General features: G+C 39.0%; 1 protein-coding gene across 2 annotated transcripts in view; it reads left to right on the plus strand.

Moving 5' to 3' along the window:
* dpysl4 (dihydropyrimidinase like 4) overlaps positions 1-17,574 on the plus strand; it is an 81,574-nt gene that overhangs the window by 53,436 nt on the left and 10,564 nt on the right. For both annotated transcript variants that reach the window (XM_039770464.1, XM_039770472.1), the window contains exons 9-11: positions 1,831-1,987; positions 7,346-7,487; positions 8,704-8,874. In XM_039770464.1, the coding sequence (XP_039626398.1) occupies positions 1,831-1,987; positions 7,346-7,487; positions 8,704-8,874 (470 nt within the window). The remainder of the gene's footprint in view (positions 1-1,830; positions 1,988-7,345; positions 7,488-8,703; positions 8,875-17,574) is intronic.

Consider the following 17,574-nt stretch of genomic DNA (forward strand, 5'->3'; position numbering starts at 1 on the left):
CCCATTTAAGTAAGTCTTTGTGTAAGTTGCGTGGTTTAGGATATTACAGCCGATTTTTCATAGCACAGCTTTTAGCCGTCCGGTATTACTCCTGCTTTTTTTAATGAGGAAGCACAGAGCTTCAGTGTTTATACAGAGGCTTTCATGAATAGTGCAGTCTCTGTTACCGGGGTGGTGCTGGCAAGCTCTACACATGTCTATGTGGGTTATGTATTATAAAACTGTGCAGGTTAGGTTAACAAACTGCTATAAACTGTCTCACTCTGTACAACTGTGCGCATGAGTGCCATGCAATGGGCTGATACCACCTCCAGGGTTAATTACTGCCTTGTAGGTAGGATTGGGAGAAAGACAGTGCCAAGGAGCCCTGGAGGTGCATTTATTAATGCTACTGCTTGACAGTTATGGAGACCTGCGCTCAGTCCTGCGCCCAGTTATTGCTTCTTTGAAGAGCTCTAAGCCTGTACACTATAAAGAGCACCATACCATACAGAAATCCATGAACTTGGCTAGAAGTCTGCTCAGGGCACTCCTGTTTCCTTCCACACTTCATAGATGTTCATGTTATGTTTCCTTACGACTCCAAATTGACGTGGAGAGACTGAGAGTGTATGTGTGATGGACTGCTGTCTCTTTTTTGGTTCTAGCCGTGTGCCCAGTGCTGGCTAATATGTTTTAGCTGCTCTCAACACTGTAAAGGAAAAAGGGAAGGATAAATACGTGGAATGATGGATGGATGGAACATACAGTGGAGTTAAACAGATGCCTAGGAGAGAATGTGAAACCCCACAACCCTATAATAGAAAAGCACCTTCACACAATGTTGAATAGATGCATGTTTAATTGTGAACCGCATCTCACCATGATTAATATTCCAAGTAAACTGGTATTTTTAAGGGTACGGTTTTCTCAGTGATATTGAGAGTAGATTAAGTGATTTGTGCCGTTATTATATTGGAAAATGGTGCAGAAGTGGGATTAGACCCAAGGTGCCCTGGTCCCATTTGCAGCTTTTTTTTATTCTAAAACTGATCTTAGTATAACTGATAGATAGATAGATAGATAGATAGATAGATAGATAGATAGATAGATAGATAGATAGATAGATAGATAGATAGATAGATACTTTATTAATCCCAAGGGGAAATCCACTGAGCTGAATTTGTTAAAATTCAATCACGTAACTGCGTGAGGTAATGTTTTACTTCTTTCGGCTTCTCCCGTTAGGGGTTGCCAAAGCGGATCATCTTCTTCCATATCTTTCTGTCTTCAATATCTTGCTCTGTTACACCCACCACCTGCATGTCCTCTCTCACCACATCCATAAACCTCCCAAATATTAGCCAGAATGAGCATTATATTTTGAGTCACTATATGCTTTTTGTCTTTTCACTGTATTCTCTAATATGTCATGTTTTATGCTTTTCTGTATTTTGATTTAGCATATCACTGTTCCTTTCCTCATTGTGCTCATGTCGTATAAAGTAAGTACTTGCTTGTTCTGAAATTCTGAGAAGTGTGGATTGTGTTAACTCACATCGTTGTCATAACTGAGAACTTTGCCGTTGCTCGGTAGTTCTTAAAGAGAATACATCATCCTGAAAAACGGGTTAAAATTCATGTGAATAACTCTATCACATGCACCATATCATGAATGTGAATTCACAAGTGTGATAATGCAGGATTATTTCCTGGTTCTTACTTGCATTTTCTCTAACAAGCTTAGAATTTTTTTAAATGAATTTAAAAACCATAAACTAAAAAAATGACATAGTGTTTGTTAAGTGCTAACGCTTGTTTTGTCTTTTCTTGGTAATTCGTTTTTCTCAGGCATGGTTATCTATGGAGAGCCGACAGCAGCCAGCCTGGGGACTGATGGGTCTCACTACTGGAGCAAGAACTGGGCTAAAGCTGCTGCTTTTGTCATGTCTCCTCCATTAAGTCCAGACATCTCCACTCCTGACTACCTCAACTCTTTGCTGTCATGGTCAGTACTAGACTCAAAACTATTCTTTTAATGTAAAAATAATGTCAATTGGATGTAAGAGAATAGAAGCAAACTGGTTAGTACAATACTACGGGGTAGCATTTTGCACTTCTGCCTTCCAGTTTGAAGGACCCGGGTTTGAGTCCTGGTTTTGACTAGCTGTGTGAAGTTTGTGTTTTCTCCTCATACATTTTCTGTGATCGCTAAGATTTCCTTCCAAATTCCAAAGATGTCTTTATTTAATTGAGCCCTGTGATTCACTGTCCTCCTATTGAAGGTGGCATTCAAGACTGCAGTGAGATTCTGGCTCTCCATGATAACATAATGGAATACACTGCTTCAAAAAAACAGACGGATGGTAATATAATAATAACACTGTAAACATCAGATATGATTATAGCAAATGCTGTATATATGGACATCTCTCTATTATAAAAAAAAAGACATGATTTTCTCGGAGAGACACTTATGCGTTCCACAAGACGAGTCCACGTCCGGGCTGGAAATGAAGGACAAACAGTAGATGACAAAGTAGAACATCGTAAAGAATTCAAAAATGTTGGTGCGGTACACATGCACAGCAGGTTAGAGATAATGGAAGTACAAAAATTTGAAAGTCTCAAAAAAAAAAAAGGATAGGAAAGATCACAGTGCACACAAACAGAAATTATTACTCAGTGAAATAAAGGAACAGCGAAAACAGATCAAAAATATTGTTAGGATTTAAACTTTTAAGTCAGAAGCTTGTAGATCGTCAAATTTTTGTTGCCAGCGAGAATTAAAAGATGAGACAGAGACTTTTAACATGAGATTCTTTCAAGTCACGCCCTACTTACAACTAATTTCAAACAAGACGACGGTCATCTAACCTCAGTCATGTGAATGCTTTTGTCAGACACACTTCCTTCGCTCTCAGCGCTTATAAATTTTATCAGAACAATAATTTTATGCGTTCTAAATGACATGTCAACGACTGAGCAAAGAAAAAAGAGCATGGACAAACATTTGAAAAAGTTGTTTTATTTATTAGAGAGAAAGAAACGATATTCACTCAAAAGCAGTTATACGTTGCATTGGCACGATGTAAGTCCAAACACGGAATCAAAATTCAATGCGATCTTGAAGAAAAGCTCATTCCAAATATTGTTTTTGCTAAAGTTTTAAAGTTAAAGTGAAAATAATGCATATGTAACAATTCCCATGAAAATGACAATCTCTTAAGATTGTATATCCGGTTAACCAAACCCGGGGATGGGCGAGCGAAGCGAGCAGGGGGCAGAGCACCCTAGTATTATAAAATAATGCAACATTTTCCCATCTGCCTAATCCAATTCATGGTTGAGAGGTTGCAGAGCCTACTTTATAGCAGCAGCACTGGGCACATGTCCCATGAAGGGCCCAATCACACGCATCCCACCACCTTAGAGTCACTGCTTAACCTAACTTACACAGCTTTTGAAGCATGCTAGGAAACTCAGAGTCCCTGGTGTAATGAAGACAGAAACAAAACAGAAAAGTTTGGGGGATCCACCCCATATATTGTGACAAATGCAGGAATCAACTAAGTGCAACTGAGTAATAATAAAAGACCGAGTCAAAGCTGAAGTGAAGATTGGAGTGCTCGGGTCTTATAGGTGCAGGGCAGAAAGAGGCGGGTTCTTAGGCAGAAGTGGGGTCTGTAGGAAGGCGTGGTCTGGCAACGGAAGTGGGTGGAGTTCTAGGTGGGCTGTCCTTCTGGTGATCTGTGGAAGAGGGAGAAAAGGCTCTAGTGCAGTTCATCAACCCCTTCTTCTTTTAAACAAATATCGCATGTTCAGTAAGTGCACTTTAACAACCATTTGCACATTAAAAGTAACCACCCTATTCTGAAATGGGTTCAGTTGGTTTAAGAATATATGTATTGAATTGAAATTTGATCCAGATGATAAGATATATTTATATTTAAAATATATATTTATGTATGAAAAGTATATTTCGGCATACTAAAACGAAAACACTGTGTAGTACAGACTATTAGAAGATGGTTATACAGTAGCAGTATATTCTAAGATGTTTATTTTTTCTATAACATCTTTAAAATTCATTTCACAGTATATATGTAGTGATTTCTGGACAGGGTTTCGAGATAACCTTTAATATAAATAATGCAAGTATTGAAGTGAGAAGCTTTCTTTGTGAGACGGCTCAACGTTTCATTGCACTTCAGAATCTCATGGTCTTTTCTTCGGTTACCCAGCTTCCCATCAACTATAGGTTTTAGTCCCGTGATAAATGCCGTCGAAGTAAACTAAGGCTCTCCACAAGCATTGCTTGGAGACGACTAAGGAGGTTTTACATTTTTAATGGTGGCCAAGTTTTAAATAATTCATACAGCATTAGAGCATTGTGAATATACTCGTTTTTCATATATGATTTACATTTTAAGCGGTGCCAAAGTAGAGATGGTGATTTTGAACGGCAGAGATCAGAGGTGCTCTGTCTTAATCTGATCTGACAGACTGATAGCTTCTGACTTCGATGAACTGTGTACAGCCAAAAAGTCTCCAAAACAGACTCCTATTAAATACGTACATGAGTGTTGTGTTTGCGGAGTGGATATTGCTTGTGTTAAAAAAGAACATAACCTGTTGTTGCAAGGAAAAAATCTTTTCTGTAACATCAGATTATACATTGATATTCAACGACATGAACAATACTTTGTCGCAGGTGCAGTGTGTGCTCTCTGTTCAGTTATGTTGACAGTACTGGAGGCGGTGTAAAGTTAAAAGAATTGACAGCTATGTTTGTGAAATTATGAATTACAAATTATGCGTTTGAAGTAAACAATGTGTTACATCACATTAAAAGATGTGGACAGAACTGCTGTTAAGAGAGTTGATAATGAAGAACCACAGGAGATGCAGATTTCAGTACTCAAAATACCTGATTCAACAAATCTGCCTGAAAACACCAGTGGAGGTACAGACAAGACTGCACAGCATCCATCTTCTAACTGCACATCTAAACAAAGGACCAAAGAAAGATTACATTACGGTCTAATTGGAAATGCAGACATGCCCTGCTAGTATATAGCCACAACATTTTAACACTTAATGCATATCTAGACCACAATGCTTATGTAAAAACAACTTGCTGTTGTTATGCCATGTAGTGACACAATAATCAAAATGACAGAAAGATACCGGAACAGACAGAAGCACTTCTTAAATGTGTGAAACCAAGTAGCTGCATTGGTTTACTTGTGTGTGAGTGTGTGTGTGTGTGTGTCTAAATCTTCTGTTGCTGTGCCCATTACAACGTACAAATTAATCATTAGGTTTCAGTTACCTTTTACCACTGAGCTCCTGAAATGATAACAGCAATTTTAGCTTTTTATTTTATCTCCGCATCAAGTTTTATTTGTTCAAGTTCAGTTTCATTCATTCAGTTCTCTCCTGCAGAAACTGCAGTGTTCTAAAGTGTATGGACGGGAGGAATTGGGGTCGGGTGTTCTAAGAAGAAGCCCTGTGCGTGTAGCCTTGACAGCAGATGATTTCTCTGCTGTTCACTACACATGTTTTAACGAGTTCTCCCCAGATGTGTATTCTTGTTTGAGAATCACTCCTCACCCCGTGAGACTATTCCATAAGGCCTTCCAAATGTTTTTTATTCAAGGGCTGAAGTATTATATTGAGACATGTGTATCTTCTTCTTTTGGCTGCTTCCGTTAGGGCTCGCCACAGCGGATCATCTTCTTCCATATCTTCCTGTCCTCTGTATCTTGTTCTGTTACACCCATTCACCTGCATGTCCTCTCTCACCACATCCATAAACCTTCTCTTAGGCCTTCCTCTTTTCCTCTTCCCTAACAGCTCTATCCTTAGCATCCTTCTCCCAATATACCCAGCATCTCTCCTCAACACATGTCCAAACCAACACAATCTCGCCTCTCTGGCTTTATCTCCCAACCGTCCAACTTGAGCTGACCCTCTAATGTCCTCATTTCTAATCCTGTCCATCCTCATCACACCCAGTGCAAATCTTACAATCTTTAACTCTGCCACCTCCAGCTCTGTCTCCTGCTTTCTGGTCAGTGCCACTGTCTCCAACCCATATAACATAGCTGGTCTCAATACCGTCTTAAAGACCTTCCCTTTCACTCTTGCTGATACCCGTCTGTCACAAATCACTCCAGACACTCTTCTCCACCCATTCCATCTTGTCTACACTCTCTTTTTCACCGCTCTTCCACAATCCCCGTTACTCTGTACTGTTGATCCCAAGTATTTAAACTCATCCACCTTCGCCATCTCTAGTCCCTGCATCCTTACCATTCCACTGACCTCCCTCTCATTTATATACATGCATTCTGTCTTGTTCCTCTCCTCTCTAGAGCATATCTCCACCTCTCCAGGGTCTCCTCAGCCTGCTCCCTACTCTTGCTGCAGATCACAATGTCATATTGAGACATGTGTATGAAGAGTACAAAGCATCATTATCATCTTTTTCATCATTATCATTGGTTAGCCAATTGTCTTGCCCTGAGACCTTCCTCCTCCTTCACTCTCCATGGTCCTGAGCATGCTGTGGGCTGAGACCCATTCTTTTCAAATACCTTTTACACCACCTTCAACCCTGTCTGCTTTAGCCTCCTTGTTGGGCTCATCACTTCCACCTCCATCTCGATACAGCTCTTCACCCAATCGTCCTCTCCCTTACGTTCTGTGTTCCCAAACCACCTTAGTCTATTTCTCCTTAACACAACACCTATCGCCTCCACACCAGGTCTTTCTCCTACCTCAGCCTTCCTCTTTCTCTCACTGTGTGACACTCCTCACATCTATCTGATCATTCAGGTCTCTGTTCTTTATAATTTTTTAAATTCTGCTTTCATCTGGCATGTCTCACACCCATAGAGCATACAGTACGTCCTACAAATAAGAAGTATGAGCCGTCTTAGCTTGAACTGAATCATTTTTTAACTCGCGGTGTTCTGAAAACACAATTATGCTGGTGAGCCATGCCTGCTGTAACTGATTAGGGCTTATTGATTGTGAATACAGTACTTTTTGTTAATTTTCCAATCTATTCAATATGACTGATGTCAGTAAAACACAGTTTATAAAGCAGATTGCTTCTGTTCATAGAAAATGGAATGAATTAATAGGGCACACCTTGAGAGGTTGGTGATAAAGAACTCAAATAAAATATCAGAGAATGATTTTTCAAAAATTTCCACTGCAGATGGCAAGCGCACCCCCAGTAAAGAAGTTTGAGATTTTAAGTGAAGTTTCTGTATCACTGAAAGCAAAATAAGTTTTGTTTGTTTGGTTTTTTTTTAACGTTATAATTCAAAATTTTTTTGTTTGTTTTGAATAGTGGAGATTTGCAAGTTACTGGCAGTGCTCATTGCACCTTTACAACAGCGCAGAAAGCTGTTGGCAAAGACAACTTCACACTAATTCCGGAAGGAGTCAATGGAGTTGAAGAACGGATGTCAATAATTTGGGACAAGTCTGTGGTAGGTTATTACGAGCACAGCAGAGGCTTTGATTTTTTTGTTTTTTTAATTCTTGAATACAACAGTAGAGTAGAGTGTGTATTAAGTGGTCAGGATAGGAGCTATGGGGTGCAGGAGATGGTGTCACAGAATCAGAGGGATTGCTCTTCTTGTTGTCTCAACTCTCTTGATATTCTGGCCCAGGTTTGCATGGAGCGTCTTCATGAATGGTCATTTCATCCTGTTTGTTCTCTTGTGTTTCATAGTCCTAATTTTTATGTGGCCTTGAATCAGCTGTTGTAAATATACAAGAGGATGGGGATAGGGGTTTATGTACTAATATGAAGACTGTGGACCATCCATGTCATATGAAAATAATATTCAGCTATACTGGTAAATTGAACACTGCTTGAGCAGATAAATAAGAATTCATATTCCGTTCATGTTCTCTTTAAATGTTCTTGTGATCACTCGACTACTGTTGGCATATAAGTGGAGAGGGGAAGGTGTTATTGAAATTTTGTCATTTGTTCAGTAGCCTCTTGTAATCAAAGAGATATCTGAAAATAATAGAAATTTTATAGTTTCTTTAAAAACTAAGATTAAGATCCTGCAATGCCAGATTGTGCCCCTTAATTTCACATGCACTCGGAACATGACATAAGGTTGTGAAGCGTCTGGACCCCTGCCCACAAGGGCACTCGTCTACTGCAATCTTCAGTAATTCAGCCCTTTGCATTGGTGGTAACCCCAAGTCCTGTCCTCGTCAGTCAAGTCGGGGCATTAGGACTCTCTGGGCTCTGGAAGTTCTAATCCCTAAAATCCAAATTTACAGTTCCTTCCTCCTCAGCTTTTAAGAAATTCACTTCTTGATATCTTTTTAGTTATTCCTATTCCTATTCAGGTTAGGTTGGGACGTTGGTGGAGTGGGAGGGGAGTGGACGCTAATAGGGGTTTCTTTTAGCGTATTTTACAATTGTTCTTTTTAACTGTTGATTACTGTTAATGATTTATCTGTTGTTTGCTGTTTGTTGTTGTCATCTGTTTTCATAAAAATCTGATCACAAAAAATAAAATGGATCCAAAATAGAAATGTTGTAGTAGCTTCAGCAGCTGAAGTAATTCATTCATTTCTCCTTATTCGGTTATTCACTTCTGAATTTTTTTGTTGAAGGAAAGTTACTTATTGCGATGAACTTTAGAAATACTGTTTCACAAAATGTCGTTCTGTTTTTAGGCAACAGGAAAAATGGATGAGAATGAATTTGTTGCAGTAACCAGTACAAATGCTGCTAAAATCTTCAACTTTTATCCACGAAAAGGAAGGATTGCTGTTGGCTCGGATGCTGATCTTGTCGTCTGGAACCCAAAGGGCACAAAGATCATCTCTGCCAAATCTCACATCTCGGTAACCGCTCTCTCTTTTTGTTTACTTGGACTTCCCAGGGCAGAGTGGATGTTGGAGGGCAGTTCTTAGCAAAGGCTTTGTGGAAAGAATAATAAATGAATAACATGTACAACGTTTGAGAAACTGCTCAGTATAGAGTGTTAATTTATGGCTGTCCTTAAGAATAATAAATCTATGTTACAGAAGTAAGATCAGCTTGGGGCACCAACATGGTGGTAACTATTATTGTCTCGTAGAGTCCTTGTAAAAAGGCAGAATTGCAGGGAATAATCGAAGGTCATTCTGCTTTAGAGGTCATCCTGTACTTATTTTATTGGCTTGAGCTGTTGCAGTGCCATTATCTTGGATTTGTTCTTTAGCGGTATAAACACACGGACATCACTTATCAGCATTAACTCTTAGCTCTTGCATTCTTTTAAGAATGACTGAATTGATTTTCAATGTGACTGTAGCAATGGTTGCAAGGTCTGGCCGTTTGTCTCAAGTCTTTCAGTAGTTGTGAATATTTGGTTTAAAAATGATAAGGAGTAAGGAATTGAACAGAGCTTGGAGTTACAGTGGAAAGAGCTTCACAAAAGCAATGCTAACTCCAGGGTTTATGCCTGAAAAAGGGGCCTGAGTTACCTTCAAAAGCTTGCATATTTTAATCGTTTGAGTGGCGTCGCTACGGGCTGACGGAGGGGGCGGTTCCCCCCCAGGCAGCACATTTTTGGGGGCGGCATTATTGGCCAAAAGGCTCAGTACAATTTGTGTGTTTTAGCAGCAGGGTTCGGAAAAATATCAATCATGAATGAAACAAGTAAAATTCTCTGATTTTTCTCCACAAATGCTTCAAAAATAATTTTTAGACTGTCCTTCTGTGACGGCATCAGACACAGCAGTTGAAATGTATGAGGCAATAACGAAAATAAACATAAACATTACAGCGATAATAATTTCTGGGAAGATAAGCAACACATTTACAATTTATAATTTAATTTCGTTATCAATCTGAATGCGTTGTTGCTCTGCGCGGAAAACATCCCCACCTATCACTTGTACACCACACTGGTTCTGGTTTTCACAGCGTAATTATATTAAACTAACAATAAAAACACGGCTTATCAGTGCCTCTGGTGCTGGGCGATATGACGATATATATCGTGGGGACGATAGAAAAGTGTCTATCGTCCTATTTCTCTTCTATCGTTTCTATCGTTTCTAACCTAATTTTATCAATTACTAAAGAAAATATTGCATTAAATAGGCTATGACAAATGAATGATAATGTCTTGTCGCTATGCAATGCATACTCTACCCTTTATATAAGTGATAATCAAGAATAAAAATGAACTTTTTCGCAAAGAAACTCTATCTTGTGGTTTTGTGACAGTTCAGTTAAACGTCACTTCAAAATAAAGTTGCAAAAAAAAGTATGCAATGATATTTTTGTCAAACTTTTCAGAGAATAACTGGAAACGTACTTTATTGTGGGTGGTATATCGTGATATATATCGTTATTGTGATATAAAATAATCCATATCGTGATATATGATTTTTCCATATCGCCCAGCACTAAGTGCCTCTATACTATATTCTTGTCTAGTTGATGCTTATAAATAAATTATATATGAAAAATGATTGCTGTTTCTCTATATATGAATAAATCTATGCAAAATTCATCTTAATTTTGACCGAGCTCGTAAGTCAAAATGCTTGTATCTCAAATCAATTATCCCCATTGAAATTAACTGAAATAAGATTAATTCGTGCCAGCCACCAAAAAACCAACCCCGATTTTTTGTTAAGTGTTTTCAACATAAAAAAAAATGTATTTATAATGAAAAAATATTGTATACAAACAAAATAAAACCTAATACATAAAAGAGAATTGAAAGAAATAAACAGATGTTGGCGAAGCCGATTAGCGTATTGTAATGTTTTTTTCTTTCCCTTCACTTTTACTTAATTTAATTTTCTTCTTCACTTGTTTTTTTAGCGCCGCTGCACAATCAGTTGCAACTCTTTCAAGGTGTTTCTTTTCTTTAAAGTTCGAAACTTTTTCCCACATTGCAAACACTTCCTTTTTCTCACTTTAAGAGATAACCTCCTCCACGATACCGATCTCCTGCAGAACCTCCGTATGTTGCTGCTTCTGTAGTTCCGTCACCTCCTCTGTCGTCAGTCCCTCGAAATGTGTGGCAACAAGCTCTTTGATGGCTCGTATTTCAAATTTTGGCTCGTAACTCAAGGCACAAAATCGAGTTAGTGATGACTCGTATCTCAAAAAACTCATACATTGGGGCACTCGTATCTTAAGGTACCACTGTACATCATTTTTATTTTCTATTTAAATAGGTTAACATATTCAGATATGTTGGAGGGCATCAACCCGCCCTGAGCAGCAGTAACTTGAGCTACGCCACTGAATAAAAGCCGCCATTTTGCTTGACTTCTCATTACATTCACAATGGCTAACACAGTAAAAAACACCCTAGTACTTCAGAAAATGAGAAAACAAAAAAGTTTTTAAAAGTTTGGAGATTTAAAATGTGTAAAGAGCTATTTGAACTAAAAGGGATTTAAATGAATAATATGACATTCTGAAACATGCTTGACCCATTTGTAAGAAAATAACTAATACAGATCACCAGTGCCAGAAAACCGTTACAGGTATCTCTGGACATTTAATGTGTATTTCTCAGAAATACTACACATGCATGTCGAGTTTATTCTGGTAACTATTAGTCATTAGCTTAATGCGCATTAGTAGCCTCTTGCTGGCAGCCATTGTAAAACATGAACTAGAGAATGAGCTGTACAGCACGTGGGCTTCATCAGGGAAAATTGGGTTTCATTAATAGAGTGGAGTTATAAGAGAAAGCAACAAAAACATCTCAGCAAACAATTTAACATTACTGGAAGATTATTCTTTGGCTACCATAACGTTACTCGGGAATGTTACTGTAAAGTTAAAGTGGAAAGACTTGTCAGTATTTCCACAATATTATCTGGGATTGTTAGTCAATGACCTTTTGGGATTCATTAAAGAACTTAGCGTGTCTGCTCTTTTAGGGGCTCCTGCCTGGCTGCAGATTTTCTGGTGTTATCGCTTACGCTTTACACCATGCTGTAGGAATGAGCTCTGCGACCCTGTTAACCTGTGTTAGAGATTATAAGCCCAGATAGGCCATCTCAAAATGACTACATTTCTTTAAACACAACTTCTAAATTATTCATCTTTTTCTTCAGTTCTCAACAATCTGGCCTGGGTTTCTTTCATCTTGCCTAAAATAAAAAGAGCAGTATAATAATATAATAATGTAATACACCAGTGTATGACAGTCCAGGTTGGCTGCAGCTGCCACACTCCTTTGAACCCAAGACTGCCGATAGTCAGGTACCGAGATGAGCCAGGCAATGAGGACACATAACCAGCAAGAGATGGCGAAAAGTGCTTTGGTGCTTTAAGTACGAATTCACAGCATGCTAAACAGTGCAGTACTTCATCCATTACACAAATAGTGAATAATTCAGGATATAATGTATGCTTTTAAAAATCAATATATATAAAAGTCAATGTATGTTTGTGTGTATGTATGTTCCAGCATCACTTCCGAACGGCTGGAGCGATTTTCATGAAACTTGGTACACGTTTCTCATTGGTCGGCTAAAAATACTGTAGGGTGAAATCGACCCTAACCCACCCCCATCTGGGTAGGGAGGGAGGTGATCTTGCGGTCTTGTATGAATGTTATCATCCAGTTGACACTCGGAATGACCACCAGAGGGCGAACTAGAGGTGACTGCCAGCATTTTTTATGTTTGAGCACCACTGTGCTCCTGTTGCTTTTGAAATTAAATAGAGTTGGCCGGTTCTGAGCGTCAACTGGATGATAACATACATGCAAGACCACAAAGACAAGCACATTAGTGAGTCTTCATTGTTTGTTTGTTCATTTATTTTTATTAATCCAAACCCCAACCATGCAACGATCCAAGTACAGATAACCCAACAGAAGGCAGGCAGAGAGACAGGAACTTGAAACACAAATTACAAAAACATTTTTTTTTCATTTTGTGGTCACCGGCCCCCTTTTTAAAAGCCGCGCTGACAGCCTTTGACCCCAACGGCCCCTGCACCCTCAGCAGAAGACCAATCAGAGCCACTGCAGGGACTGCTGGGAGTTACAGTTTTAAATTCAAGTAGCCCCGCTACATATTTTTCTCAAACAATTTAAAAAAGTGCTGTTTTTTCCTCCCAGGCAATGCTGGGTATTTCAGCTAGTATGTTCATAAAATGAGTGTAAAATCACTAGCAGAATCCTTCCTTTTAAATCCACAAGCCTCAGTGCTTCCATCTAAAGACTGCAACTCTGCCACTCACCTGAACACGTCATCATAGCCCACTGACATTCATCCTTAAAAACCCAGCTCAGGACCCCGCCACCAACCCAGGCATTCAGTGGGGCACCGCACTAAGCCTGACTCTGTTGTAACTGTGCCATCACTAGGTGTCCACAGGACCCTTAGGAGCCTTCAGGACCAGACCTGCTCCTTCATAAATGCTCAGCAGAGCAAGATCCACCACTTGGAGCGCCGGACACTCACTCTCCTTGGAGTTACTTTCCTTAGACACCTGCCTCCATTCCTCATCAGCACCCTTCCCTTCTCCTTCTCTTTTACTTTCCTTTTCACTTTAACCTCTATTCTTCTCATGTCTCCTTCTGCTCTTCTCTCCTTTTTGCCCCTCTATTTTCTGCCTAGGCCCCCCTTATACTACTTTCAGATGCAGGTGCTGCAGTCACAGAACTCCAGAGTGCTAACAAGAAAATTGGCTGCCACACACATCCACACGTGAAAATGTCCCTCATTGCTGTCCATCCAAGCTTCCATGCGCATCTGCACTTGCCCTGTGCCTGAGCGCCCCGATTTATTTACAACTGCACATTGCTATGGACCCTTGTCACTAAACAGTGACATTTTGTTTGTATTAAGTATACAAACAAAAGTAACTTCAAGTGTGTATGTGACCTGATTTTATTTTATTCTGTGTGGGGCATTTTAGAACTTCCTTTATTTTTTCTAAATTTGTGTTACTTTGTGGATGAAGTAGTTTTATATAATTTACAGTAACAAGACTTGCAAGTGCAAAAGAGTTATCTGTCAGAATACATAGGCAGTGTAAAAGTTTAAATAATAGGTGCTGTCTATTGTTTATGACAATTGTCTTAGCTATCCATCTAGCAAATACAGTGGAACCTTGGATTGCGAGCATAATTCGTTCCGGAAACGTGCAAAACACTCATATATCAAAGCAAATTTCCCCATAAGAAATAATGGAAACTCAGACGACTCGTTCCACAACCCAAAATTATTGATATAAAAATGATTAATACAAAATATTAATTAACCTGCACTTTACCTTTGAAAAGAATCATGGCTGGTGTGAGGGAGATCAGAGAGAGGAGGGTTATTGTGTAGGACAGTTTCTAAACTCTTTTGGGATTCCACCCAATGGAATGACACGCGGAAGAACGTCCTGAAGCAACCGCAGACTCCCAGCGCTGTAGCAGTTCGTCGTAAAAGCAAATACGAATAGACCGCGGACATGCTATAATACGCTCGTACGGATGTTGACTATATGAATGAGGCACGTTAAATGACACAGAGAATGGGAGACGATTACCCACAATCCCGCAGCGAGAGAGAAGTACCATCAGCTCAGTTGTGATCACATGACACTCAGCAGACAAAGCATATATGTACTACTTGTACTGCAAGACCTCACTCGTTTATCAAGTCAAAATTTATTTAAAATTTTAGCTCGTCTTGCAAAACACTCCCAAACCAAGTTACTCGCAATCCAAGGTTTTACTGTACTATATTATGTCCAATAACAACGTTATTACACTTTTACAGCATAGAGTATATGTCCACAAATTGCATTCTTAATATCACTCAATTAATAGAAAGCTCCCCAAATGTCAGAATTCCCTTCTCCCCTCAATGTGTAGGATGCCCTAAATCCTCGTAGTTTTTCAGATGGTATCTCCCATCTCCATGCCATCATGTGACCACGGTGCTTGATCTTATGAAATAAAGCATTTATTAGTTCAAAAAATAAGCAAATTATCACAATTTTTACTTCGAAACAACATGATACTTTGAGAGTAACAGAGAGCAAAAGACTAGCGTTCCCAAACTTTTCCACCCCATGTACCCCCTGTGGCAGTTTTTCGAATAGAAATTTACCCCCACCCTGTTTTGCTTAATAGTTTGATTTTGTACTTCTTTCAGATACTGTTTTTAACATTTTTATTTTAAGTAGCAGGTACAATAGCACATAACAATGCTATTTCACAAAATAGGCCTACTAAAAAAACCACACACCACCAAATCAAACGTTTTACCGGCACAGCTCTTTCAAAAATCGCCCAATTTGGTGTGAGAACCACACATCTGGCAAGCCCTCTCAGGGAGCACAAATACACAGATGCCACTGTAACTTTGACCTCCCAGCTCCACCATATAACGAGGGCAGCATATGAGAAATGAACAACGTCCACTAAGTGAGCAAAAATAAAAAAGAGAAAAAGGGGAAAAGAAACAAAACTACAACCTGGGAGGAAGTAGAGAAAGATATACAAAGGCTGTTACGGTGCTCTGCCTTTACACGACACTATTAAATTGAATAAAGGACTTTTTGACACCACTTATATTGCCAAATTAAATTAATTGAATTGTACTTGCTGAAAATGCATAATAATGGAAAGGATAAAAGAGCTAAGAGTTGTAATTAATTCTGTAGTTACTGCAGATTGTAGCAAAAAAAATGTGTTTTCTAGTATTTTTTGTTTTGCTTTAACTAACAGGGAATGTCACTAGAAAGTAAACCTCCTGTTATAAGAACATTACCTGAAGGTTACCTACAGGTTAGCAATAACTAGTTATACCCAATGGTATGTTCTGCAAATTCCCCAGAAGAAATGACATAAACGAGAGGCGTTCAGTTACAAACAGGAATTTTGCAAGGCAGATACGACTCATTGGACAAACACGTGCATCTCTGAACTTGGCGTTAGTAGTGCTGGCTGCTCTGTGCCCCCTTCGTGTCAGTTGTAATCAACATGTCGGAGCAGCAGGTACACAGTAGTGTTACGCAGCAAATCATTATTCAATTTTTGACAAACGAAGGAGTCATTCCATCTCAGATTTATTCAAGACTTAAAAAGCAGTTTGAGGATGAGGGTTTCTGTCAGTCTAGAGTGTATGATTGGTGCAAGTCATTCAGAGAGGTACTCTCCTCTCTTCGGTCCACTTAAGGAATTTTTAGGAGGGAAGAAATTCAAGTCGAATGAGGATGTTACTGACACTGTGCAAGAACTGGTCGCAAGACTTCTGTTCTTCTGGGATTTAGAAGCTTCCTCCTCTGGAACAAGTGGATTACAGTGGCAGGAGACAACACAGAAACACTATGTAAGTCGTTTCATCGTATTCAATAAAAAAAGTGTAGCTCAGAAATTCCTGTTTATATTTGAACGGCCCTCGTAATAACAGTAAATCATTAACAGATTACACAAAGTTTACTTTGAACTTCTCAAACTTTTAAAAAAATTCAGGACTCATTTTCATTTTGAGCAACAGAAAGGATAATAAAGCCCAGTTTATACAGGGTGCTCCAGATCTAATTATGCAGATCGAGAACGTCTGGATGACTTTGATTTATGCGGAGACGATTCCAGTTAGTTTTATGTGTAACAAATGCATAAAATGTCCGACATTTGTTTTCTATGCGTATCGTCTTTAAAGTGGAAAGTGTTGTGTTTTGTTTTTATTTTTGAGCCTCAGAACACTCGAAACTGTTGTCGTTTTTTATCTTCCAATATAATGGTAATTTGGTGATGGAGTAAAACATTTTCTATCGAGTTACATTCAGATTCTGATTCCATGATGATCAAAATGATGAGAAAAGTTGATTTTAGCAGGTGTCTGTACAGGGTGGTCCAGATCTAATAATTCAGATCCAGATCGTCTGGATGACTTTGATTTATGCAGGGGCGATTCCAGTTCGGCATGAAGGCGATTCTTCATGTCGTCAGTTCGCAAACTTCTCAATGGATTTTTCTATATAATAAACTTAATAAGTTATAGCTTAATGAAAACTGCATAATTAGAACTGGACCACCCTATACTTGCTGCATATAAGTGTGCACGTATGCGCCGAGGGACCAAAAAACATTTGCGGCCCGTTCAACTAGCACGTTGATATTCTCGTAGTCAAGTAGTGGGAGTGTTTGGTCAGAATCGCAAACCTAAAAACATCACAGCAGAGGATGTGAGACTCTGCTGAAGGAAGCAGTCAATGTCTGCCGTCGTGTCTGCACTGCTCATTGCTAATGATGAGTATTTGAGTTTAATTAAGTTTTAAATATTCTATGGAAAACAGCAAATAGAAAAAGAAAACCACAAAAGAAAAAGCTTATAGCTATTGCAAGGAATACTTCTTAGAAATAGCTAAAAAAGTGAGATCCATTAAAAGTAACAATGACAAGCTGCTTATGAAACTGGTTAGAATAAAAATCCACAGCCATGGAGGCCTTAATCATATATCTGAAAAGTAATGGTTGTGAACTGGGACCCGGACACAGACAGACGGACAACGGTTTCTGACCCAACACACCCATTTATTTACAATATTTACGATCTTTAAATCAGTGC

Source organism: Polypterus senegalus, chromosome 1 (assembly GCF_016835505.1).
Source record: "Polypterus senegalus isolate Bchr_013 chromosome 1, ASM1683550v1, whole genome shotgun sequence".
Taxonomy (NCBI): Eukaryota; Metazoa; Chordata; class Cladistia; order Polypteriformes; family Polypteridae; genus Polypterus; species Polypterus senegalus.